We start from the raw sequence: 24,222 nt of genomic DNA, 5'->3' as shown, positions 1-24,222 counted from the left end.
AAGATGTCTTTTGATACACAGGTAAATTATGAATACTTTTGCAGTGCCATAGAACTGCACTGCATAGTGAGAGGTGTTGAAATACTGTATATTGGTGACTTTATTTGGTTACATGAAAATATTACAAACAGTAACATGCAGTGCAATCCTCTCAATTTCAAACTACAGCCAAATTAAGATACTATATTAAGCAATAACAATATTAATCAATATTAAAAAGGTTAGAAACGTTCTGCATCCTCGTCAGAGTTCAGGGGTCGTGGGTTCCAATCCGGGCTCCGGCTTTCCTGTGTGGACTTGGTATGTTCTCCCAGTATTTGCGTGGGTGCGAGTGTGTATTGGTTGGCGACCAGTCCGGGGTGTACCTTACCTCTCGCCCAAAGTCAGCTGGGATTGGCTCCAACTCCCCTTCGGCCCCATTCAGTCAGCAGCATTGAAAATGAATGAATGAATGAATGGGTGAAGAACATTCTGCCCTAAAAAACGGGTTTGTCCGAGTCTCCTTTGCTGTATTACAACTTGACAGCTGAGAACATTCTGACCTCTGTTTGGTCCACAAGGGCCCCAGTCATTTTGGGAGTTAAGCCCAGTTCCTGTGGCCTCAGATGGCGTTGGGAGATAGTGTCCTGACACCTCGCTTTCTCTGTCCCGAGAGGAAGAAGCAGACGTTTTTTTTAGTTTCCACATCAGCAGGAAAGGTAGATCGAAAAAGTGAGCAAAATGACAGCGTTCCATTAATGGATTTGCCTTGTGGTGCTCCTTCAAGCACATTACCTCAAATTGATCCCAATTACAGGTTATCATCGTCAGGCCTAGCGGGACTATATTTTTTTATTCACCACTGCTCTGCTTTAAATCAGGTTGGAGCCTTTTAATGAGCAGCAAGAGACATACAAAGGATCTATATACACTGTCAAATGGACTATCCACAGTTCATTTATCAAATACACACAGATAACCTAGCAGCTATCTCATTGAAATTAACCTTTCTCTGAAAAAATACAGTAAGGTCCTGTCAAACATCCTTTTGGTGTGTGTGAGTGAATGCAAAGTACAAATTGGCACCCAAAATGTGTGCGTTTACATTGAAGGTTGAAAAACACACCTACTACTTTTACTGTGCAATGTCTGCAGTCTGATGTATTTTTGGTTACCAAATGCTCAATTGTGTTAGGCTACAAAGGCCGATGGATAACAATAAAGCATACGTCAGTCTTACATTACTGCTGCTGCAACAGCAGAAAAAGACGGGTTACCCCAAAACGTATAAACAATGGGAGGGAAATTTGGAATTTCTTACATTTATGCTTAAATTGGTCATCAAATGTAGTCCGATCTTCATCTAAATCACAAGAATAAACCAACAACGTGGCTGCAACACGTTCCAAAAAAGCTGGGACGGGGACATGTTTACCACTGCATTACGTCGCCTTTCCTTTTAGCAACACTCAATAAAAGCATTTGGGAACTGAGGACACTAATTGTTGAAGATATATGTAGGTGGAATTCTTTTAGCATTAATCCTAATAAACAGATGGACAAATGAACACCTCTCCACAATTTTTGACACTCTTCACATGTATGGTCTTGATAGAATTGCTAAAACAACAAGTATAATGGTGCTTTTTGCACAAAGCTCTAAACAGTGAAACATTCAAACGCTGTAACTGGCTTTCAAAGGGCCTAACTTTTGATATTATACAGGAGAAATCGGTTTCTAAAAATCATAAACAGAAAGTTCTATTGCAAACAGATTTTATTTATTTATTTTAAAAGAATTTTGCCCCCCCCAAAAAAACAAGACTTTTCAGGCAAGTTGCTCCATTGATTCTACGTTGGGAAACATGACATCATTGCAACGATGTCAGCGGTTTATGAATTTCAGCTTGAGTGTGGACCTGGTTGCACAACCACGACCATATTTTTTAATTATTATTTTTTTTAAACTGCACATCTCCAGAGACATGTCAAATGTGGAAATGTAGTGCAAAATAGAAGACGAGCCAGTGGACACAAAAGGCCTCCCTATGGCGTCCTGGCTGCGGTGCAACACATTACAGGAGCAGCATGATTTAGGCTGCATGTACCATACAGAGTTTTAGCAGTCGCATAATTGGCTACAACAGCATTGTTAGATGTTGAGACATTGGAGCATTAAGTCCACTGCTTGGACATTTTATTTCTGAATCTCTTAAAGTTCTGCGATGCATTCTAAATTCCAAATAATTTCCAGAAGAAAATAATTTCAAGCGAATTCATTTGTTCCAGGCTCAATCTGTCATCATCATAAACATGAACGCATGCAATTTTAAAGGTCATTTTCACATAATTTAACCAGCATTTTGCAATTTTTTTTTAATACACCACCTTAGTTTTATATGGATAAATGTATCCCATGTTGAAAAAGACATGCTTAAAGTCCTATTTAAAAAAATATATATATATATATATATATTGGGCAAAAAAACAAAAACGTAGCCATTTATCGTAAAGGCAAATCGCTGGCGTCAGGCAGAATCCTCGTACCTCCAAAACCGTCGTTAACAGTAAAGACACCTTGAGTGACAAAGTAGGACCGTTAGCAAAAGAACCCAAAAAAAGGAATTGTGGAGGCCCAAAGCTGCATTTGTGTTAGTCTTCATAGAAAAGGCATATTGTGGTAATTAAACAGGAGTGTGTTGACTTTTTATTTCCACTGTATATGCACAAGGATGTAATAGAAGTGTTCATACATTAAAAACAAGTGTTATGTTGCAGAAAACTACAGCACGGAATGATCAAACCTCTTGACTTCATCCATCGGGAGGATATGAAGCCGCCCTGTGACTCATCGGACTAAAAGTTGAGCAAAACCGTGTCATGACTTTTGAGTGTATTATGGAAACGCCTCCCACTATAAAATGAACGTTGTCTAGTTAAAGAAAAAACAAAATTAAATTGTGGAACTGGGTGAAGAACAAGAGGGAACCACTACTCCTCCCTTGTCATCCAATTGTAACCCTTCTAATCTTTTAATGGACCGACGATGTCATCATCCTGGCATATTAGAAGATGCTTAATTAATTGCTGCCACAACAACTCATTTATTCAACAGTTAATGGTTTATTTCCATGAATTCAATAACTATTGAGCTGGTGACATGGGTGTTATCATTCACTCTCATGTTGACACAGAGGTTTGTGTGTTTGCACATGTGCAGTAATGTGTCTATTAGTCATCCAGCTTTAGGGAAGATGCTTACAATAATTGAAGCTATTTATAATCGGCTGTACCACTATAAAATAATAAAAACATAATCAAGGGTCATTGTTGGCTGATTAAAATTGGTTTATTGCTCTCTGGATTACTGCCAGTGGACTAATAAATGTGTCCTTTTTCAGCTGCCAGCTAAACTGAATAAAATTTTGTCCTTGCTTCTCAATAGGCCTTGCTGTTAAGTGTCTTCAGCGTAAATACTAGGAAGAGCTCATAAATCTTGAAATAATCAGCACCTTATTGCCTTTGCTATAAAAGAGAAAAACACTAACAATAGAATCACCAAAGACGCAAGCAAGTCCGTTAACACATTGATTTCATCGTTTGTGCGTGCGTGCGTCTGTCTTCTAGAAGAGAGTTTTGTGAGGCCTCGGGTATGCAGCAGAAGAGACCACAGGGTGGGCTGTTTTTGGCTGGGGGGAGCAAGGTCGTCTTTCAATGTCGTGCTACTCTCAGCGTCACTTCTGCTGAGGAAAAGTGATGATGGTTTCATGTTTCAGTTCATTAGCAAATGTCAAATGAAGTACAAGTTACTACTGCGTGTTTAAAAACAACTGTGACATTTTGTTAATGGGCATTCGTGCTGAGAGAAGGTTATTAGGCACATTTCATTGAATCCAAGAACCATTCGTTACAGCTGCACAGTTGAGGAAGCGCCAATACAAAGAAAATTTCACTGTTGGAGATGATCAAAATGCATCCCACCAAATTTGTTCCAACTAAAAAGGAATTCTAGCCACACACCGAGTTTTAAAAAGTCATTTTGGGCCCATATGAAGTTTGTTAGAAATGAAGGACAAACGGTGCAACAATTTCCAGTTTTAAATCTAATTTTTCCATACAGAATGTGATGTAAAGTGAATTTACTTGTTTCAGCGTTAAACTGTTAGCATCGCAAGAGTTTTATTTACAAGTGATTTGTAAACCAAATTGTAACATTCCTGACCGTCGTACAAGTGTGAAGTAACTTTGCTCGTCTTAAGCCATTTTGCTTTTAGGAACATGCTCTTAGAATTATTGAATTGAAGTTTGATCTGTTGTATTGCTCTTATTGTACTCAGCAGCCAGACCATTTCCTGTGCCACAATTTAATCTCTTTCTGGTTATCATACCACTTTTCCGTCACTGCAATACATCACAAGAAACACAAATGGAAGAGGCTGAATGTCTGCACAGTGATGGTTTGAATTGTGTTTCACTTTCAAAGCATATCTTTCCCACAACATTTTAATTCAACTCCTTCCACTTCGGATATTTACAAGCATTGTTATAAACACATAAAATGTGAACACGGTCCGTATAAAACTATGACGTCCACATAAAAATCTAAAGCACAACTTTAGATTATGAATCAATTATCTAGTATGCATGACAGTGTCAGTCATTCCATTTGTGCAGGTGAATAAACAATGCAAAGAGTCCAACAAGAGTATTTATGTGCAGTACTTGTGTCCACAAGTGATGATACATTGTTTACACAAATAGAACTGTTTGTGTGTTTGACTCTTGTCCTAAAAGAACTTGTTGTTAGCCCCCATAATTAAACTACAACTTCCCATTTCTGGTTTGTTCGTAAATGGTCCGGAAAGTACAGTTTTGTTTGTCCACAAAAAAGGGCCAGGCAAGACAGCCATCACATTTACAGCCCTCGGTGGCCCTCTGAATCATCCACCAAAGGACTTTGGTTTGCTTTGATTGTACATGAGAAAAAAAAAAAAATTGTTGTATGTAAAATTGATGGTGTGGCTAAAGTTCTGTTAATTGCTACTTGTGCATTGCAGCATGTGTATAAAAACTTGTTTTCTTCCCTGTACTTTTTTTTTTTTTTCTTCCAAATTTACCAGGCAGTGTTTTAATGTCACTTTGTAAATAGGAATGTGGCAATATTTTGAAGTTTTGTTTTTTTTTCATTTTATTTATTTTTTTAAATATTGTAACGTTCAAATTCATGAGTCACTTTTCATAAAAACCTCAGGCATTTGGAAATAAAAAGATAAATTTTCTTTACCTTTTTCTTTTCAATGGGACCTATTATGAGAAAAAGTGAGGGGAAGTGCACACCCTCATAACTGGAAATGTCGCTCACATTCAAATGGACGCACAACTCCCACTTAAAGTGCCTCTGATTAACCCCAAATAAAGTTCAGAGGTTTTTCCTCCATCTCAGTTGTATTTTACTACCCCTCTCCAAAAAAAGGCAGAGTTTTATAGGTTATAGGTCACATTAATGCTGGAAAACATTTTGAAATGATTTTTCTTGGTCTCATCTTTTCACACACACACACAAACTTCGAACAGGGATGTGTAGACTTTTTATGCCCACTGCACTGTTCACCAATTAACTGGACACTTCATTAGGCAATTTGAATGTTTCCACACGAGCTGGACAAGACAAACCTCTCAACTATTACTAAATGGACTTTTGGTATTGAACTTGATGAAAAAAAAAAGATATATATACTGTACAGCATATAAATATAGACATGTTAACTGACTGTCACCCGCACAGCAGCATGCCTGCTGGTACCATAGCGATGATGGACGAGCCACAGGAGATCAATCCCAGCGCTCACCGGGGAGCTGAGAACAAGGTAGAATATTAATAGGCTCACACTGGGACTGTTACACACTTGCTTTTTCCGCTAGTACACGGTACATGGAAAAATCTCAATTCTAAAAGTCCAAAAATCTATAATTAAAGTAAAATAGAAACAAGGAAACCAAAATATTGACCACTAAAGGGTCAGGGGGCGGTCGCACAGAGTGTCGCCAGACCAGGTTCGGGTGGCGGCCACTGGACGAGCGCCGCCGGAGCAGGGTCGGGTGGCGGCCGGTGGGGGAGCGGGAACAGGGCTTGCTGCACTTGCGACACAGGCAGATCGAAAGCAGGAAACTAAATACAAACAAATTGACGAGACAACGAGGAACACCGAGACGAGTGGCTGGAGGGAGCTAAGGAAACCACATGGGTTTCCTTAGGCCGAGGGGCAAAGTGCACTGGAACTCGGGAAGGTGAAGTAACAAACACGCCTGGTACGAGACCAGGTGATGAAATAGGCACGGCACGATGTGACGTGGGGGCAGATTTGAACGGCCGTGACTTGGTCGCAGGCGTGGAACGAGATGTGGAAATGGGTGACAAATTATGTGGCTTCGAAACACGGGCGGAAAAAGGGGACAACGATACTTGACCTGAGTTGGGTGCGTTTTGGCAAATCCTTTTCTGACAGAATTAATCTTGTCTTTGTGGGTTTTCACTCCAAGAAAAAAGGAAATCTTTGCAAAGAGAGCAAACGCTACGAGTCGTCATGAGTTGTTAGCCCTTACTGAAGTGCCAGCAAAGAATCACCTTCGTTATACAGAAGTGAAAGAGACAGAGAACATCCATCCATCATCCATCTTCTACCGACAGAGAACAAAAAGAAAGAAAAAAAGAAAAGAAAACACCCCTCTCACACTAGTTCATCACCAGTCCTGAAAATTTACTGATTACTTACTTTATTTTCCGCTGCAATAACTCACGACACATTTCCAATCATCACTTAATGCATTTTTAATTCTTTTTCCAGACCAAATGTCCACTGGCGGGATAGTTTCTCGAAACCTTGAGAAATTACAAATAACCTCCATCACCTTCTCTTAGGCCCCTGGCCAAGTTACACCATCCCCAGCCTACTGTAGATTTGTTCAAGAAGTTCCAAACTGCTACACCTTAGGTCCCAGACCAAACATCTACAACATCGAACGCGGGGACTACATCCTCAGACAATTAGAAGTAATAATTCTACATTGCAGCTCGTTCAATTTTCAATTCGTTATCCCACGTCTTTTGTTGTTATGACAACAAACAAAAGAACATAACAACCAACAGCGCTGAGAGATCCAGATCATTCTGTCAATATATTCTCCTTCAAAAGGGATCTATCAATTATACTTCATAGTTGCATACATTAACTCCATAAGTGTGTAAATGAATGTCCAGTGGTGACTCAATTAAATAACTAGCTTAAGCAAAGCAATGTGCGTCTTCATTGCACAAAAGAGCGAGTGTTGGGTGCAAGTTGTGGTGTGTCTGTGTATTACCAGTTCAGCGTCGCTCTGTCTCTGGGGCCCGCCGGGAGTCAGCCAGAGGTCGGACGAACTTGGTCCCCCACCATCGATCGCGCAAAAAAAGCCTTTTATTTGTTTTCCTTCAGACATTCTCTGATCCAAAGTCCCTTCTTTTCCACATCTTCTCCACCAATGGAAAGTGGGGAGAGCAATGACTAATAGCACTTAATAGAACGACAAGATTGCTTCAAATACACCATATGCAATGGTCCAATTTTCAAGGAGTCAAAAACGTTCTTTACCGTAATTGCTTGTTTGGAGGACAACAGGTCCGTTTTGGATCCTGAGCCCCGGCAGCCCCCCCGTCCTGAATTCTTTGGGTGGAGGCAGGACTCGTGCGTTGGTCCTGGATGATCAATCACTCCCCCCTGGATCGGTGATCAATCCTAGAATCCCACTTCTGACACCAACTGCTTTGGGAAAACTTTTTGTGACAGAATAAGTCAGGAAGCAATCTTGTCTTTTGGGTTTTTATTACACAAAAAGAAGAAATCTTTGCAAAGGTAGAATTCGTCATGAGTTGTTACCCAAGCAAAGAAGCGGCGTTACAAAAGAAGGAGGACAAGACGAAAAGACAGAGAAGAACGAACGATAGGGCTTACTGGGGGAGGGGAGGCCGAGGGCGCTGCGAGGCAGACAGGCGGCGTGCGGGGTGGCACCGTGTGCTTCCTGCTGGGTCCTTTCGCGGTTGCTCCGTTCTGTCAGGGTCGGGTTTTCAAGGAGATGGAGGCAATGAAGTGAAGGAGCCAATTGCAGCGAAGCAGGGAGTGCCGGAATCCCCCCCCCCCAAAAAGGATTTATTTACCAAAACAAAGATGGCAAACAAGATGCAAAGTCCAAAAATCTATAATCAATGTAACATAGAAACAAGGAAACCAAAACACTGACCACGAATTAACATGATAAGGAAACAATGTTTGAGAAACACACAGACGCATGAAAGAAAGCAGGGAAATAAATACAAAACTAATTGACGAGACAACGAGGAACACCTGGACAAGACGCGGGCGGCTGGAGGGAGCTGATTGGTTGACAGCAGGCAGAGGTTGACGAGAACAGGTGGACGCCATATCCAAACGAGCACACGAGACACGAACGACCCGGGACACCGGAAAAACAGGAAACAAAAGTCAATGTAATCTTGACAAAAATACACACCGTGACACTGCGTGCGTCTGTACTCCAAATGCACGTCGCCGCCCAACGAACGGAACAACTCATCGTAAACTCGGGACAAACTACTTTGATGGGCGTTGGGAGGGAGAGGGGCTCTAATCGGATTATTGGACTGCGTGTTGGGTTTTGCGTCTTTTTCCCCGCCCTGCATGTCATGTTTGCGCTCTACACGCTCTCATCATCTCACGCGGACACTCGCAACCGCTCGCTACGTGTTGCGTTCAAGCGCACCAACGCCTGAATGCTGATGGGCGCGCAGCGAACTCACCCGAGCAACGGAACGTGAGCTTTCGGGCCGAAAAAAGGTCGGACGAGGATCCATCCCGGAAGACGCGGCTCGTCCTATGCCAGGCGGCGCTCGCTCGGGGTTCGATGGTGCTGATCGCGGACGACAGGGACGGAGGAGTCGCAGCGTCGCTCCGGGTCAAGCACAAAGCCGGCGCGGGCGTCCCTCAGGTGCAGCCGGCCATAGTTGAGGAGGAAGACCGCCTTGGCTCGTGCGAGGACGAGGATTTCCAAGAAGTGGACTTCGAGGACTTGGACGACACGAGGAGCATCGCGTCGGACGACTCCTTCTACCCGCCCGGTGATGCGTTCGCGGACTACGAGGGCTCTCGGTCCCCTCAGAGCCCGGACCCCGTGTCTTTCTTCGGGGCGTGCTGCGCCAACAACGCCGCTGCAGTCCGGGTCATGTTCCGGCGTGGGCTCACGGAGGACGAGGTCCAGCAGACGGACCGGAACAACAGGGTACGCCGCTCTCCAATGAACGCCTCCGGTCCGGTATTTGCGCCAAGAAAAGTTGAATATTGCGCGACGTGTACGAAGACGTGTACGTGTACCCAAAGTAAAGGCGTCTGGCGCCGAGGGGGCTCGAGGGCCACGTTTGATTTGCAAAATGGGTCATTGCATTCGTAGACGAGATCAAGAAATAAATATGGCAAATGGAAATACATTTCAATCATTAATTAATTCGTTGCATTGTAACTACCTAACCAATTGTGTGTGTGTATATATATATATATATATATATATATATATATATATATATATATAAAATAATAATATATATATATATATAAAATAATTTTGCCAATATTTGTAATTGTATCTTTTACAATAAATGAATCAACCATTTATTCAATAGGAATAAATTGAATGACATTACCAATTTCGACTGGCACCACTAATAATAATAATAATAATAATAATAACGTTTAATACTAATGTTTATAGACACTATAAAAGCATCCCATCGCAGCACTCATCGGTAGCACTGCCTTGCTCATTTCCCTCATCCTGTCCTGTCCTTAATAGTTAAACATGTGCCATTGTTTTGGTTTCCTGAAAAGTGCTGCTTTTGGAGATGTGAGGTTTCCGCCCGACGCCAGCAATATGTTGTATTCATCTAATGTTTTGTTCCCCCCTAAAATTGGCAAATAAAAGTCAAATTCAAACATTAATACAGGGACATTAAGAACGGACTCAACCTGACCATATCGATGAAAGTTGCATACTGGATAGTAGTACTGCATTTTGTACTTGCATGCTGCATCTTGCTGAGACGAGTTCACTTAAAGCACATCAGATTCTGGAGAGAATTAATTAAGCCTGAGCTTTGTGCAGAGGCTTACAGAACTATTTTCAGGCCTTGCGAAAAGGATACAGTCTGACCTCCATGTAATACTGTATTGTACTTCAGGAGCACAGACTTAAATAAATCAAATCAAAATTACAGTGGAAAACACCATCTATTCTAATTTCCCAAACTTTTTCCCCCCAGAGGACAGTGGTTCTTAACTGTTGTCACTCTGGGACCCGCATTTTCCTCTTTGTGCAAAGTCGTGACCCGCTTTTTAGAGAAGTTAAGAACAGTAAAGATACGCTTTGTTTAAAAATAGCCTCCGAAAACACTTGGAAGGTATATTATATATTTAAATGCGGTTTCAAAGGAGTCTGCTGTACAGCCAAAAGCATATTGCAAGCCATGATGTCCGCCAGCTGCAGGCTGAGCTGCACTGTGTTTGTTTACAGAGGAAACTAGTGGCTAGCGTGTCGCTTTCCTACTCCTACATGATGATGAATTGAACACCTCAGTTTTTTTTTTTTTTTTTTTGGGCATATTTTTTTCCCAGAATATTTTAGTTGAACTCTAAATTCCTCAATTTTAAATGTGGACTTGTGTGTCTATGTGTGTGCCGCCGTATATATATATATATACAGTAATGTAGATCAATTTATATAGAATAAGCAGGGTGTGAGTTGAATAATGCATTAACATGCACTGACCTCACGTATGTGCACACACACACACACAATGTAGGTTACAAAATATCTGTAAAGCTCATCAGTGTGTGTGTATTGTAACAATGCATTATGTAACATTATGTAATTATGGCTGTTGTCTTTGGACAAAAGGTAAATACCTGTATATAAAATATTTCTACATAATAGAGTGATATGATATACGCAAACAGGAACAAATCCATAACATCGAATATGGTGATCTTTGGTACTTCCTGAAGACATTTTGTGTAAAACAAAAGACATTGTCGACGTTTAATATTTCAACAGTTGCTTTGTCCAAGTTTCCTGCCGTAGGGCTCTGCCAGTTACTTGACCCGGAAGTAAGTTTGACCTGTTTAGCCCAATGCGGAAGTTGCTTGCGCATAACCCCTGTTCTCATTTGAAATGCATGATGTCAAATCCTTTTCGGTCTGCCTTAGCACCCATTGTACTCAGATTGCTATCCTGATGTTTTTTGTTTTTTTTTCGCTGAGGATTAAATTTATAACAAAACAGCCTTGATATAGACAATTTTTGACATCATTTTTTATTTATTTATTTTTTAAAGTACCATACCAGTGTATAGGGGGAGTCGGGACATAGTGTTCTTTTAACCTCTTATGGGAAAGACTGCATCTTTGACTCAACATACCCCTCCCGCACACACCCACCAAATCCATTCAGTTTAAATGAGACCACTGTTCTTGTTAGCCCCCGCTCTCCTCCTCTCGACCACATTTTCCAAACAGGGCGAGCTCAGGAGACAAGGAAGGACTAATACAGTATGTTGTTAGATTGTGTGTGATAAATGTTATTGCAGGACAACACACCCCACCAGAGCAAGCAATATGATTGCAAGTAGCCCGGCTCATGTGAATGACTGGAAAAATCAAAGTCATGAACATGTGATTTGATATAGCCACAGATGGGAGTGTTAACACGTTCATTATCGACTGCAAACGGCCTCTGGTCTGATCTCTGTACTGTTACATCATTTACTTTTACTTTATTTATTTAAAGTTAAACGAATTGGAATAAATACACTTGGAAAAAAAAAAAAGATTGGATAGATGAGTGAGATTATTCGATAAATGTAATCAGGAATTTGAGGTTTATCATGTTGTACAGTATGTCAGTCAGTGATACATAATTACATCTCTCTCTTCCTGTGAGTGAGAAAGATAAGCTGTTCTATTTCTGGCACTGTATATATCCCAGATTATTCAGTGTGCTAATAATAACATGACCACAAATCTTTTGCAAGTCCGATACACAACTTATGTAAGGACACTGATTTCAAGTTAGCATTTTTTTACGACAACTTTTTAATGCACCTAGTGATAAGATTTAGACTTTTTTTTTAATCAGCATTTCCAAGATGTCGACATTTACTTTTTTTTTTCTTCATTATTGTGGAATGTAGTCCAATCAGTGTTGTTTGGAGTATCAGTTAACACCATGCAACACACATGTGAAGCAGTTCACAAAACTCAACTTTTGCTTTTGTGCCCTGCGACTGACTGGCGACCAGTTCAGGGTGTAGTTCGCCTTTCGCCCGAAGTCAGCGCCCCGTGACCCTAAACAGGTTAAGCGGTGTTGTAAATGGATGGATGGATGGAATTTAAGTGCAGAAATGAATCGCGAAAAGTTACATCTTTCAGATGAATACTGGTCTAAATCAATGTTTAGTTCCAATTATAACATAAAAGTGAAGGTCATTCGTGACTCATCAGTGCAACAACTAGGCCAACTCCCATTTCTAATATGGCCATGGCCATGAAAATGGACTTTACCGCCCACAAAAACATCCCAGAATGTGAGGCTTCAATAAACCTTTCACCACAAACCTCTCGGCCTCCGCTTGCTCCTGGGTCCACTTAAAATCGTATCGTGACACAATACTCTGGCTACCATGGACCCAGCGCTACGACAAGCACTCTCCCGCCAAGGCGCCCACATAGGGGAGACAGGACAAGGCTCTTCAAGACATCATGGAATTCTTAAACTCCCTCACGCAACAAGTCTCCCTCCTTTCTTCGAAATTGCAATCCGATCCCGTAAGTCCTCCTTCCGAGCCCGCAGCCTCCGAGCCACCCCGCCTCCTGTACAAAGAGCCTCATGTTCCTCCGCCTGAGCCCTACTCTGGGGACTTAGGTTCATGCAGCCAATTCCTCCTAAATTGTTTCCTAGTTTTCAATTTACAACCGTTAAGTTATCCCACTGAACAATCCTAAAGTCGCATTTGTCACTAATCTCCTCTGCGGAAAAGCAGCGAAATGGGCAACTGCGTTATGACATAACTCTTTATACATTTTTTATAAGAGTCCTGGATCCCGCAACAGCAAACCTGACACCCTGTCTCGCATGTACTCACCTTCTTCCAGCCCTGCAGAACCAGAACCCATCCTCCCTTCCTCGTGCTTCCTTGGAGCAGCCACTTGGAAAATCGAACAGGTGGTTAAAGAGGCTCAAAAGACTCACCCGGATCCCAAGAGCGGACCTCCGAACCGACTGTTCATACCCGATTCCACACGCTCTGACGTCCTTCAGTGGGCCCACAACTCCAAGGTCACTTGTCATCCAGGCATCACCCGCACCATCCATTTCATCCAGCAACACTTCTTGTAAACCAGCCTAGTCAAAGACACCCGGGAGTTCGTCCAAGCCTGCTCCGTCTGTGCCCGAAGGAAGACTTCACACCTGCCCCCAGCTGGTCTGCTGCGTCCCTTGTCTATCCCGAGCCGCCCTTGGTCCCACATCACCTTGGACTTCGTTACCGGCCTACCCCCAATCGTTTTTCCAAATACGTCCATTACATACCCCTCCCCAAGCTACCCTCTGCCTTTGAAACTGCTAACCTCCTTGTCCAACATGTCTTCAAACTCCACGGAATCCCTATCGATATCGTCTCGGCCCGAGGTCCTCAGTTCTCCTCCCTTGTCTGGAAGGAGTTCTGTAAAGCGGTGAGTGCAGAAGCCAGCTTGGCTTCGGGATACCATCCACAGACCAACGGCCAGACGGAGCGGGCAAATCAGTCCCTGGAATCGGCCCTTCGAGGCGTTGCCGCATGCGACCCCACCTCCTGGAGCTCATTCCTCCCATGGATTGAGTACGCACACAACTCCCTCACCAGCTCCGCCACTGGTATGTCTCCATTCATGGCCTGCTACAGTTTCCAACCTCCGTTATTTAAGGAACAGAAGCATTCGGCGGCAGTTCCCACAGTAAGGGATCACCTGAAGAGGGTCCAGGCCATTTGGAAAGACATCAAGGCGACCTTAACCCGGTCCGCATAGAGAAACAAACGGCTCGCGGACCTTCGTCGCTCTCCTATACCTGAATACAAGGTGGGTCAGTCCATTTAGCTTTCCTCCCGTGACCTCTCACTCCAGACGGTATCCCGCAAACTCACTCCACGTGTTATTGATCCATTCCCAATCATGAAAATCATCAATCTCAAGTCTGTTCAACTGAAACTTCCGCAATCTCCAAAAATTCATCCAACATTCCATGTGTCACTACTCAACCGTGTCTCCACCTCTGACCATCCTCCCCCAAACCCCCGCCCCCCGCTATCAACAGCCATCCGGCCTTCACGGTTTCGTGCATCCTCAATGTGAGGCCCAGGGGGAGGGGTTACCAGTTTCTGGTAGACTGGGAGGGGTATGGTCCAGAGGAACGCTCCTGGATTTCCCCCAAGCTTGACGACCCAGAAACCCTTGCCAGAGTATTAACGCTCTCCTGTGGTACACCGGCTCTCTAACCAACATGTCCTCGCTATCCTTCTGACCTCCGTGTTTTTCCTTGTCCTCAGTGCTCCTTTCGTGTCCCCCGCCGTGTTGACTTCTTCCATCACGCCGCCAAGCCATCCACCTGCTCACGCCACCGCTTGCCACACGTTCCCTGTCTCGACAACCCGCCAGTATGCCTCAAGTATCCATCTCCATATCCTCTTCAATAAACCTTTCACCACAAACCTCTCAGCCTCCGCTTGCTTCTGGGTCCAGTTAAAATCGTATCGTCACACAGAGTACCCAAAGAAATTCCGCACAGGCAGGGTTTTTTTTTTTTCCTGAACAAGTGTACATTAATATTCTTTATAGTACTGTACAAAATCAAATAAACCTCTGCCTTTACCAAGACTTACATCATAATTTTCTTAAAGTCAAGAGTTTTCTTATATTGAATTTCATTAAGTTGTGCAGGTATAACCTTTCACATAGTAGTCTGAACGTCAATATGAAAGCAAGTTGGAGCTGCATTAACGTCACGGATACGATTTGAAAATAGAAAGGTTATACGAGGTCAGCGGGAATCCGGAGAATTGGAGCACATGAGATTAAAAATCAGTGAGGATATACAGAACGCCCATCAGCATAAAATAATGAAAGTCTTCAAATTGCTTTTGTCTTTAGTCTGCCTGGCTTTTTGTTTGGTCTCCATGAAAAATAAAATCTTTCACTGTTTCGGGTTCAGGAGGAGCTTTCTTGTTAGGACTGCCTTTAAAATCACTGTGAGGGCTATATATGATGTATGAAATTAGTTTGCAGAGTAAATACATAACGTGCGTGCGTGTGTGTGTGTGTGACAGGTCTACATGTGTTCGACCAACCAGATCTGCGTGGATGACCAGAGCCATGCAGTTAAAGCGAACTTTTTTCCAGACAATCCACCAATTATTCCCAACAAACATTCCCCCTTTGTCTCCTCGAGGCTCCCAGGCCTGACAACACTAATGCGATTACGTGCACTCGGCTGACAGCCTGGCTTGTTTTAATAGTTGTTTGTTTTACATCATGTCCATTACACATGGGCTATAAATTCTGTTTTAAGTAGCTTGCACTCTGGGAAATACCAAAAATGTTGGTGCATTGGCGATTTCATTTAAAAAAATATAGACAGAGCATACAGTACATAGAATTTGATGTTTTCTCAGTGTTTATTTTCATTTTATGTTTTAAGAGATGATTTATGTTGTTGCTTTCGGACAACTCCTAGAGTTGCAGTGTTTCATACATTTGAGTTGCTGTGCTAAATACAGAACATGTAAACAATGTTACATATTTTTAACATTTAACACATTTTTGCTTGTTTGCCATTTGAAGACTATCATTACATTAAACATAAGATGTTATTTTTTTAAACAAGCTCAGAACCTGTAGTAGACAGTGAATGTACATGCAAAATACCAACAAAACATGTCTTGAATTAGTCTACGGCAATACTGAACAATGTTGTCAAAAAGCTAATTGCTAAAGTCCAGCAATTATTTTCAAAATTGTTTATTATATTCAATCATACAGTATCGACTTATAATTTATGTAATTTTAAGCAGCCACATATCATTTTTGTTTTTTTTTTGCTCCAGGGCTTGCCTTAGAGTTGGGGAATATAATTGACATTTAAGTCACTGCAAGTAAAAATAAAAATAAAGCAGTTATTCACAGATGAAACATTTAGGCATGTCGTATTGTACAATAGCATTTTATTATCAGCATCACATGATCAGGATCAGAAGATAAATAAAATACATCAAGAATACCAATAAATCTAAAACAAAACAGTTTGTACAAGTACTCATTGGTCGACCAATATCATAAGACCACAGAAGTTGTTCCCTTGGCAACAACAGTTGAGTACTTTTGTAACAATAATACAGTGACACGATATTAAGGTCGGAACGTCATAAAGTTGCTTTAAATGCTTTGCGGTTTACATCAATGCTTGTCTTGCTCGGCTGTATGCAAATGAGGCTTGTGGCCAAACTAGGATTGAAGAATAAATATAATGCTTCTATTTCAATTTGTACCAGTCAGAGGTCTGCCTCACAGACGCTCAGTATGCGTTCTTCTGAGTGTGAGAGAGTGTGTGTGTGTGTGTGAGAGAGAGGTAGAAAATGAGGTTGTCCAATTTAATTGCAACTTTGGATAGTGCACCACCATGCTAATTTGACTGGAGCTCTTCGTGGAGCTACAGAGTGCGCCTGGAAAAGGACATGAAAAAAAAAAAATTATATATATATATATATATATATATATATATATATACAGAACAGCACAGTACATTGAGTCAAGTTAGTATGCAGAGAACCTCACGTCTGTGCACTAAAGCTCAATGGTGCGTTGATGTATGTGACGTGTGTAAATGTTTACTTTGTAAATGAGCTTCATATTTTCTGAATTTAATGCAAGCATTGCCTTCCGAACAAGGGAGAATTGCTCCTAGTGGTGAACAATGCTGTAATATGCTAATTTAGATTTGTTCAATTTAAGATGTGTCACAGGAAAAAAAAAAAGAAAATAATGATAGTCATTGTATTACTGTAAAATACAGTTCGATATATGGGCTTACAAAACAGAGCTAAAAGTGTGACCCTATGAACTATCAACTAAGAAGTAAACTTCAACTCCCCCATCATCAACCTTGTTTGTGTTGGTTTATGACTGCCAGAAAAGTACCCAACTTTTACTTTCAGCTGAGTTTTCCTGGGTCATCACTATGGCAAACATAAGCTCCCACTCCCACACAGAGCGACATTCACACATACGCACACAAACACAAACTCCTTTTCTGGCACACAGCATCAGACTGCGACTCTTGCTTACTTTTCCGCTGAGTTCAACATGTCTCGTTTTCTCGTGAAAACGTCATAATAATTCACAAAGGTCCATGCCGCCTATTGCTGCTATGCTTAAGCTTTGCTTCTTTCAGGGTCCAATAAGACCGCACTTTTGCCTCATCTTCTATGACAAATGTTTGTGCATTTCTCTCACTTAACGCCTTCACTTTTTTTGTCATCTCAGACAGGGCTGCTGGTTGCTTGTTACCAAGGTTATGTTGACGTTGTCATAGCGCTGTCTCAATGTCCGTATCTGGATGCTAACTGGCAGGACAGTGAGGGGAACACGGCCCTCATCACTGCAGCGCAGGCAGGTCAGTCGCTCACTCGCTCACTATCGCACATGCACTCACACATACTCACTCACGCACAATCTCACACAGGCTCTCACACAGTCACATACATGCACTCTTGCACACACGCATTCACTCGCACACTCTTGCACACACACTCGCTCACTGCAAACACACACACACACAGACACAGACCCATTGATAAAGTGATGCATAAAAATGTCACCAGTCACGTGTGATTGATGGGTTGTTATCTTTGTGCCTGTGTTTTCTTTAGGTCACATTACAATCACCAACTACCTGCTCAACTACTACTTAGGCTTGGACATCGAAAGGAGAAACTGTCACGGCTTCACTGCTCTCATGAAAGCTGCCATGCAGGGCCGTGTTGAATGTGTGCGGTCGCTCATGATGGCGGGTGAGGGAATCTCTGTACATCAAGTCATGGAACACAATCAACTTTAAATTAGGAGTCCAGGAACTCAGATCTATATCTCTCTCTCTCTCTCTCTATATATATATATATAATTGTTTTTTTATATAATTGTTTTTTTTTAAACACAAAACGCATCTGCCACGAAACACTAAAAATGGTGGTCAGTACAATTGAAGCACATGCAAATGTTCAGTCCTAGCATGTGCTAGTGTAACAGCTTTAATTCTTTTGAAAAGGCTTTCCACAAGGTACAGTAGTGTGTGGAATTTTTGACCACTCTTCCAGAAGCGTTTTAGTGAGGTCACACAGTGATGTTGGACGAGAAGGCCTGGCTCTCTGTCTGCACTTTAATTCATCCCAAAGGTGTTTTATCAGGTTGAGGTCAGGACTCTGTGCAGGCCAGTCAAGTTTATCCACACCAAAGTCTCACCAGTGTCTTTATGGACCTTGCTTTGTGCATTGGTGCACAGCCATGTTGGAGCAGGAACCGGCCATCCCCAAACTGTTCCCACAAAGATAGGAGCAATAAATTGTCCAAAATCTTTTGGTATGCTGAATCTCTCGGAGTTCCTTTCACTGGAACTACGGAGCCAACATTTTGGACAATTCCATGCTCCCAATTTTGTGGGAACAGTTCTTCCATTTCTAACCTGGCTGTGCAACAGTGCACAAAGCAAGGTCCCTAAAGAAATGGATCAGAGAGTTTGATGTAGATGAACTTGACTGGCCTTAACAAAATCCTGACATCAACTGGACAAAACACCTTTGAGATGAATTAAAGCGGAGACTGGGAGCCTGGACTTCTCGTCCAACATCACTGTGTGACCTCCAAACACGCTTCTGGAAGAGTGGTCAAAAAATCCCGACACTCAGACTTGAGGAAAGCCTTTTCAGAAGAATTAAAGCTGTTATGGGGTAAAGCGTGGACCAACGTCATATTAAATCCTATTGATGATATATGAGTCAAGGCAGGTGAGTGAATACTTTTGGCAATATAGTGCATATTTTGAGTGCAGGTTTACTTGTGCCTCACATCACACATGGAAACAAAGAGTATGCAAATGATTGAAGTGTTTCCTTACACAGTGACATCACAAACTACTGTCTGAGTTTAGTTGTCTTTCCGGAGTATATTTTACTTGAACAATTGGAGTTCTGAAAGTGTAATAGACACAGCTTTGTCTCATTTCCTCTAATGGCAATGCCCCCCTTTCAATGACATCATTTTGTTCCTCTCAGGAGCGACTCTAAATGCACGAGATTGTGGCCGCCAAATGACCGCCAGGGAGTGGGCCTTGTTCACTGGCCGCTACGAAACTGCCTGGGTGATGGCCCGACTGATGGAACGCTCCACGCCGAAACAAATCTGTGATGCATACAGGTAAAAATCTATCCTTCCCTTTTGGTCTTGTGCAGTGGTTGATTTAAAGGGCAACTGCAACATTACAGTCATGCTGCTTTCTTAGTCTAGAATGGCCCCCGCTGGCATCCATGGTGGCCAAAGCCCAGGAGCCACGAAGCTGTCTGAAGCGCTTGACTGACACAGTGCGCGACATCTTCAACATTGCCAACGTCACCAACCCCGAGGACGCCGGCGTCATCGACCACCTGGTGTCTGTGACGACAGCCATCAGGAGCCCTTTCATCGCCCTGACCTGTCATACAGTGAGTGGCCATAAAGTAAAAATAAAAAATCAATACAATTATTTCGGATGTAGCAATTTTGTAAAGAGGATGATTTTACTTAGCCAATTTAATTGTATTTGGACCAAAACTAAGCATGATTCAGCACTGTTGTGGTGGTGAGTGGTGCATACAGTATCCAAAATCATTTCAAAGTAGTGAGAAGCAAGTCAAAATTCTCAGAAAATTGTAAAACTTTTAAACTTTTAAAACTCACATATTTATGAATTTATTTTATGTTGAAGTGAGTTGAGGAGCTCCCTCCTGGAGCCGTCACCTTATTTTGGTGGAGGGGTTTGCATGCCCCAATGATCCGAGGAGCTAAGTTGTCTGGGGCTTTATGCCACTTGTAGAGTCACCCATTGCAAACACGTCCTAGTTGGGGGACCAGAGGAAGCATGGCTCATAGAACCCCAATGATGAGAAAAACATTTGGACCTCTTTCCCCTTGCCCGGACACGGGTCACCGGGGACCCTCTCTGGAGCTAGGCCTGGAGGTTGGGCTTGATGGCGAGCGTCTGGTGGCCAGGACTGCACCCATGGGGCCTGGCCGGGCACAGCCCGAAAAGGCAACATGGGTCCCCCTTTCCATGGGCTAAACACCTGTGCGAGGGGCCAAAGGGGGCAGGTGCAATGTGAGCTGGGCGGCGGCCAAAAGCGGGACCTTGGCGGTCTGATCCTTTGCTACAGAGTCTGGCTCTAGGGACCTGGAATGTCACCTCTCTGGCAGGGAAGGAGTCTGAGCTGGTGTGTGGGATCAAGAAATTCCTACTCGATATAGTCAGCTTGGACCCTGGTATCAGTCTTCTCGAGAGGGTTGGACTTCCTTCCATTCTGGAGTTGCCCATGGTGAGAGGCGATGAGCAGGTGTGAGCATACTGATTGCCCCACGTCTTGGTGCCTGTACATTGGGTGGGGGGATGGGTCCTGACTGTTGTTTGTGCCTATGCACCAAGTAGCAGTTCAGAGTACCCAACCTTTTTGGAGAGCGCCCCCGCTGGGGACTCCCTTGTTCTTTTGAGGGATTTCCACGCTCATGTGGGCAATGACAGTGAGACCTGGAGGAGGGTGAGTGGGAGGAACGGCCCCCCCAATCAGAACTCAATGATCAACGTTGTGGTCCTGACACCGAAACTGCGGACACGTCTTGGACAGTCGGGTGAAGAGAGGTGCGGAGCTGTCAACCGATCAATACCTGGTGATAAATTGCCTCTGATGGTGAGGGAATATGCCGGTCCGACCTGGCAGACCCCAGCTATTGTGAGCGTCTGTTGGGAACGTCTGGCAGAGCCCGCTATCAGAAGGCGTTTCAACTCCCACCTCTAGCAGAACTTTGAGCACGTCCCGGGGAGGCAGGGGACATTAAGTCTGAGTGGATCATGTTCCGTGCCTCCAGTGTTCAGGCGGCCGACCGGAGCTGTGGCTATAAGGTCGTCGGTACCTGTCGTGGCGGCAATCCCCGAACCCGTTGGTGGACACCAGCGGTAAGGGATGCCGTCAAGCTGAAGAAAAAGTCCTATTGGGCCTTTTTGGGACTCTGGGACACCACAGGCAGCTGATGGGTACCGGCTAGCCAAGCAGAACCCAGCTTTGGTGGTCGCTGAGACAAAAACTCGGGCGTGAGGCCATGGTGAACAAATTCCGGACAGCGGTAGGGCCAATACTTCAAAGATCTCCTCAATTCTACCGACACGCCTTCCTATGAGGAAGAAGAGTGTGAGGACTCTGAGGTGGGCTCTCCTATCACAGAGAGATCACCGAGGTGATTAAAAAGCTCCTCAGTGGCAGGGCCCTGGGGTGAATGAGTCCACTTGGTGTTCCTAAAGGCACTGGATGTTGTCGGGCTGTCCTGGATGACATGCCTCTGCAACATCGTGTGGACATCGGGGACAGTGCCTCTGGATTGGCGGACTGGGGTGGTAGACCCCCTTTTTAAGAAGGGAGGCCGGAGGGTTTGTTCCAACTACAGGGGGAATCGCACTCCGTCCTGGCCGTGGAACTGTGGACCAGCGCTACACCCTCACAAGGGTTATGGAGGGTGCATGGGAGTTTGCCCAACCAGTCTACATTTATTTTGTGGACTTGGAAAAGGCGTTGGAACGTCTCCCTCGGGGAGTCCTATGGAGGGTGCTCCAGGTGTATGGGGTGTCAGACCCCGTGATAAGGGCTGTTTGGTCCCTGTATGACCGGTGTCAGAGTTTGCTCCACATTGCCGGCAGTAAGTCGAATATGTTTCCAGTGAGAGTTGGAGTCCACCAAGGCTGCCCTTTGTCACTGATTCTGTTCATTACCTCCATGGACACAATTTCTAGGCGCAGCCAAGGCGTTTAGGGGGTCTGGTTTGGTGATGTCAGTATTACGTCTCTGCTTTTTGCAGATTTTGTGGTTCTGATGGCTTCATCAAGCCGTGATCTTCAACTCTCGCTTTGCGGTTTGCAGCCGAGTGTGAAGCAGCTGGGATGAAAATCAGCACCTCCAAATCTGTGACCATTGTTCTCAGTTGGAAAAGGGTGGAGTGCCCTCTCTGGGTCGAGGAGGAGATCATGCCCAAGTGGAGTTGTTGAAGTAAGTTCACAAGTGAGGGAAGAATGGAGCAGGAGATCGACAGGCCAATCGGTGCATTTGCAGTGATGCGGACTCTATACTGGTCTGTCGTGGTAAAGAAGGAGCTGAGCCAAAAGGCAACGCTCTCAATTTACTGACTGATCTACGTTGCTGCCCTCGTGGACCTATGGTCACGAGCTGTGGGTCGAGACGGAAAGAACAAGATCGCGGCCAAATTGAGTTTCGTTCACAGGGTGTCCGTGCTCTCCGTTAGAAATATAAGCAATCATAAACCTTTGGGAGGGGGGGGGGGGGGGTTATTTGCTGATCTTTGCTTGCCTGAACAGCTTTAGGACAGTTATGACAGTCACACTTGTATTTTAGGTGTGCCCTAACAGCCCCCCAAGTGTGGGCAAACGCCGCTATGCAGTTCCTGAGATCCTCCGCCATCAGCGCGCCAAAGAGCTCAGCGCCATAAATCCGGACAGGGTGGACACCCACCTCAAGCTATTTCAGAACTCACGGGTCACTCTGGTGCCCAAGCCCTCAGCCGACCGGCGCGCCAGCCTTCAATCGCACAGAACGATGCCTCGAGTCAGGAGCTCCAGCCTAGGAATGTTGTCTTATAACGAAACGGAGCTACGAAGGACCAGCCTGCTGCCTCTGCACATGTTGCTCAGGAGGAGCAGCGTCAGGCCGGGATTCAGCATCCCCAAGGTGAGGGTGTCCAAGGCCCCCACACCCACTTATGAGCCTGAAAAGATCCACAGGAAGAGCAGCACCAAAGATGGAGGCAGGCACCTGCTGCAGATCCCTAAGTGGAGATATAAGGAGCTCAAAGAGGAGAGGAGGAAAGCCGAGGAGGCTGAAAGGAGGAGGCTGGAGGCATTAACCGAGAGACACCTCACTGTCGGGATGAGGAAGTAGTCTTTTTTTTTTTTAGCACACTAAACCAAAAAAAAAAAAAAAAAAAAAAAAAAAAGGTTGGACATTATTTGACTCAGGGTGACTAGACTTACCAGCAGTATTCCTATAACTCAAGACAATGTTGATTTTGTATGATTATATGAACTTGGAGTAGATGGAAAGAGACATTAATAAGATTGCCGCCAGCTTTAGAAGTGCTCAGTATCCTTTGCCATGTCCCATATGGATTATCCAGGGGTTTTGATACTTGAAAGTGTTTTTAGCTTTAACTTATTATTTCATATTTATTGTTCTTAAAAGCGGCAGCACGGTGGGCGACTGGTTAGCACATCTGCCTCACAGCTCGGAGGACCGGGGTTCAAATCCCGGCCCTTTTGTGTGGAGTTTGCATGTTCTCCCCGTGCCTGCGTGGGTTTTCTCCGGGCACTCCGGTTTCCTCCCACATCCCAAAAACATGCGTCGTACGTTGATTGAAGACTAAATTGCCCGTAGGTGTGAATGTGAGTGCGAATGGTTGTTTGCTTATATGTGATTGGCTGGCGACTAATTCAGGGTGTACCCTGCCTCTCACCCTAAGATAGCTGGTGTAGCCTCCGGCACGCCCGCGACCCGCGTGAGGATAAACGGTCCGGAAAATGAATGAATGAATGTTCCTAAAAGCAGCCCTAGTGACCACACCTCTCACACCTTATCGGAAAGGGGGGAGAACACACTAATATGGTGTTTTGAAGCACAACAAAAACAGTCAATCATCTAGAAATCGAATCACATTACATTTTCACTAGAATTTTCTCCAGCAAGACTACCTACAAGTGTCAAATATCGCTGCAACAAATTGCACAAAGACGCTGTGATGAAAATACTATATTTTGTAATAAAAAGTAATTTTTCTATCA

At 43.9% G+C, this 24,222-nt stretch overlaps 2 protein-coding genes and 1 long non-coding RNA gene across 5 annotated transcripts in view; 2 read left to right on the top strand and 1 right to left on the bottom strand.

Moving 5' to 3' along the window:
- The window catches only part of ropn1l (rhophilin associated tail protein 1-like), a 10,293-nt gene extending 4,858 nt beyond the window's left edge, over positions 1-5,435 (top strand). The window contains exon 7 of the mRNA XM_061758081.1: positions 2,758-5,435. Coding sequence (XP_061614065.1) covers positions 2,758-2,839 — 82 coding nt within the window. The 3' untranslated portion in view covers positions 2,840-5,435. The remainder of the gene's footprint in view (positions 1-2,757) is intronic.
- Positions 67-8,949, bottom strand: LOC133470122 (uncharacterized). 3 transcript variants are annotated; one of them, XR_009785867.1, is made up of 4 exons: positions 8,810-8,949; positions 7,968-8,386; positions 7,608-7,789; positions 67-7,529 (listed from the first exon to the last, which is right to left on the bottom strand). It is a non-coding gene; the product is annotated as an uncharacterized LOC133470122 (long non-coding RNA). The 3 variants fall into 3 exon arrangements; XR_009785868.1 differs by lacking the exon at positions 8,810-8,949 and adding an exon at positions 8,524-8,618 and having other exon boundaries at positions 7,968-8,063; XR_009785866.1 differs by lacking the exon at positions 8,810-8,949 and having other exon boundaries at positions 7,968-8,063; positions 8,358-8,495.
- On the top strand, positions 8,914-24,222 carry ankrd33ba (ankyrin repeat domain 33ba). Its single transcript, XM_061758078.1, has 6 exons — positions 8,914-9,288; positions 17,628-17,757; positions 18,014-18,154; positions 19,412-19,553; positions 19,639-19,837; positions 22,784-24,222. The coding sequence occupies exons 1-6, from the start codon at positions 8,914-8,916 to the stop codon at positions 23,324-23,326; spliced, it is 1,530 nt and encodes a 509-aa protein (XP_061614062.1). The 3' UTR covers positions 23,327-24,222.

Source organism: Phyllopteryx taeniolatus, chromosome 20, assembly GCF_024500385.1.
Source record: "Phyllopteryx taeniolatus isolate TA_2022b chromosome 20, UOR_Ptae_1.2, whole genome shotgun sequence".
Classification (NCBI taxonomy): Eukaryota; Metazoa; Chordata; class Actinopteri; order Syngnathiformes; family Syngnathidae; genus Phyllopteryx; species Phyllopteryx taeniolatus.
The sequence above is the reverse complement of the archived record's forward strand: the minus strand, read 5'-3'. Positions and strand labels throughout refer to the sequence as shown.

Bases quoted from the DNA above. Each gene is read 5' to 3' on its own strand.
- ankrd33ba (XM_061758078.1), top strand. From the start codon at position 8,914: ATGGTGCTGATCGCGGACGACAGGGACGGAGGAGTCGCAGCGTCGCTC. The intron at 17,758-18,013 runs GTCAGTCGCTCA...TGTTTTCTTTAG, and splicing joins CATCACTGCAGCGCAGGCAG to GTCACATTACAATCACCAAC. The intron at 19,554-19,638 runs GTAAAAATCTAT...CTGCTTTCTTAG, and splicing joins CAAATCTGTGATGCATACAG to TCTAGAATGGCCCCCGCTGG.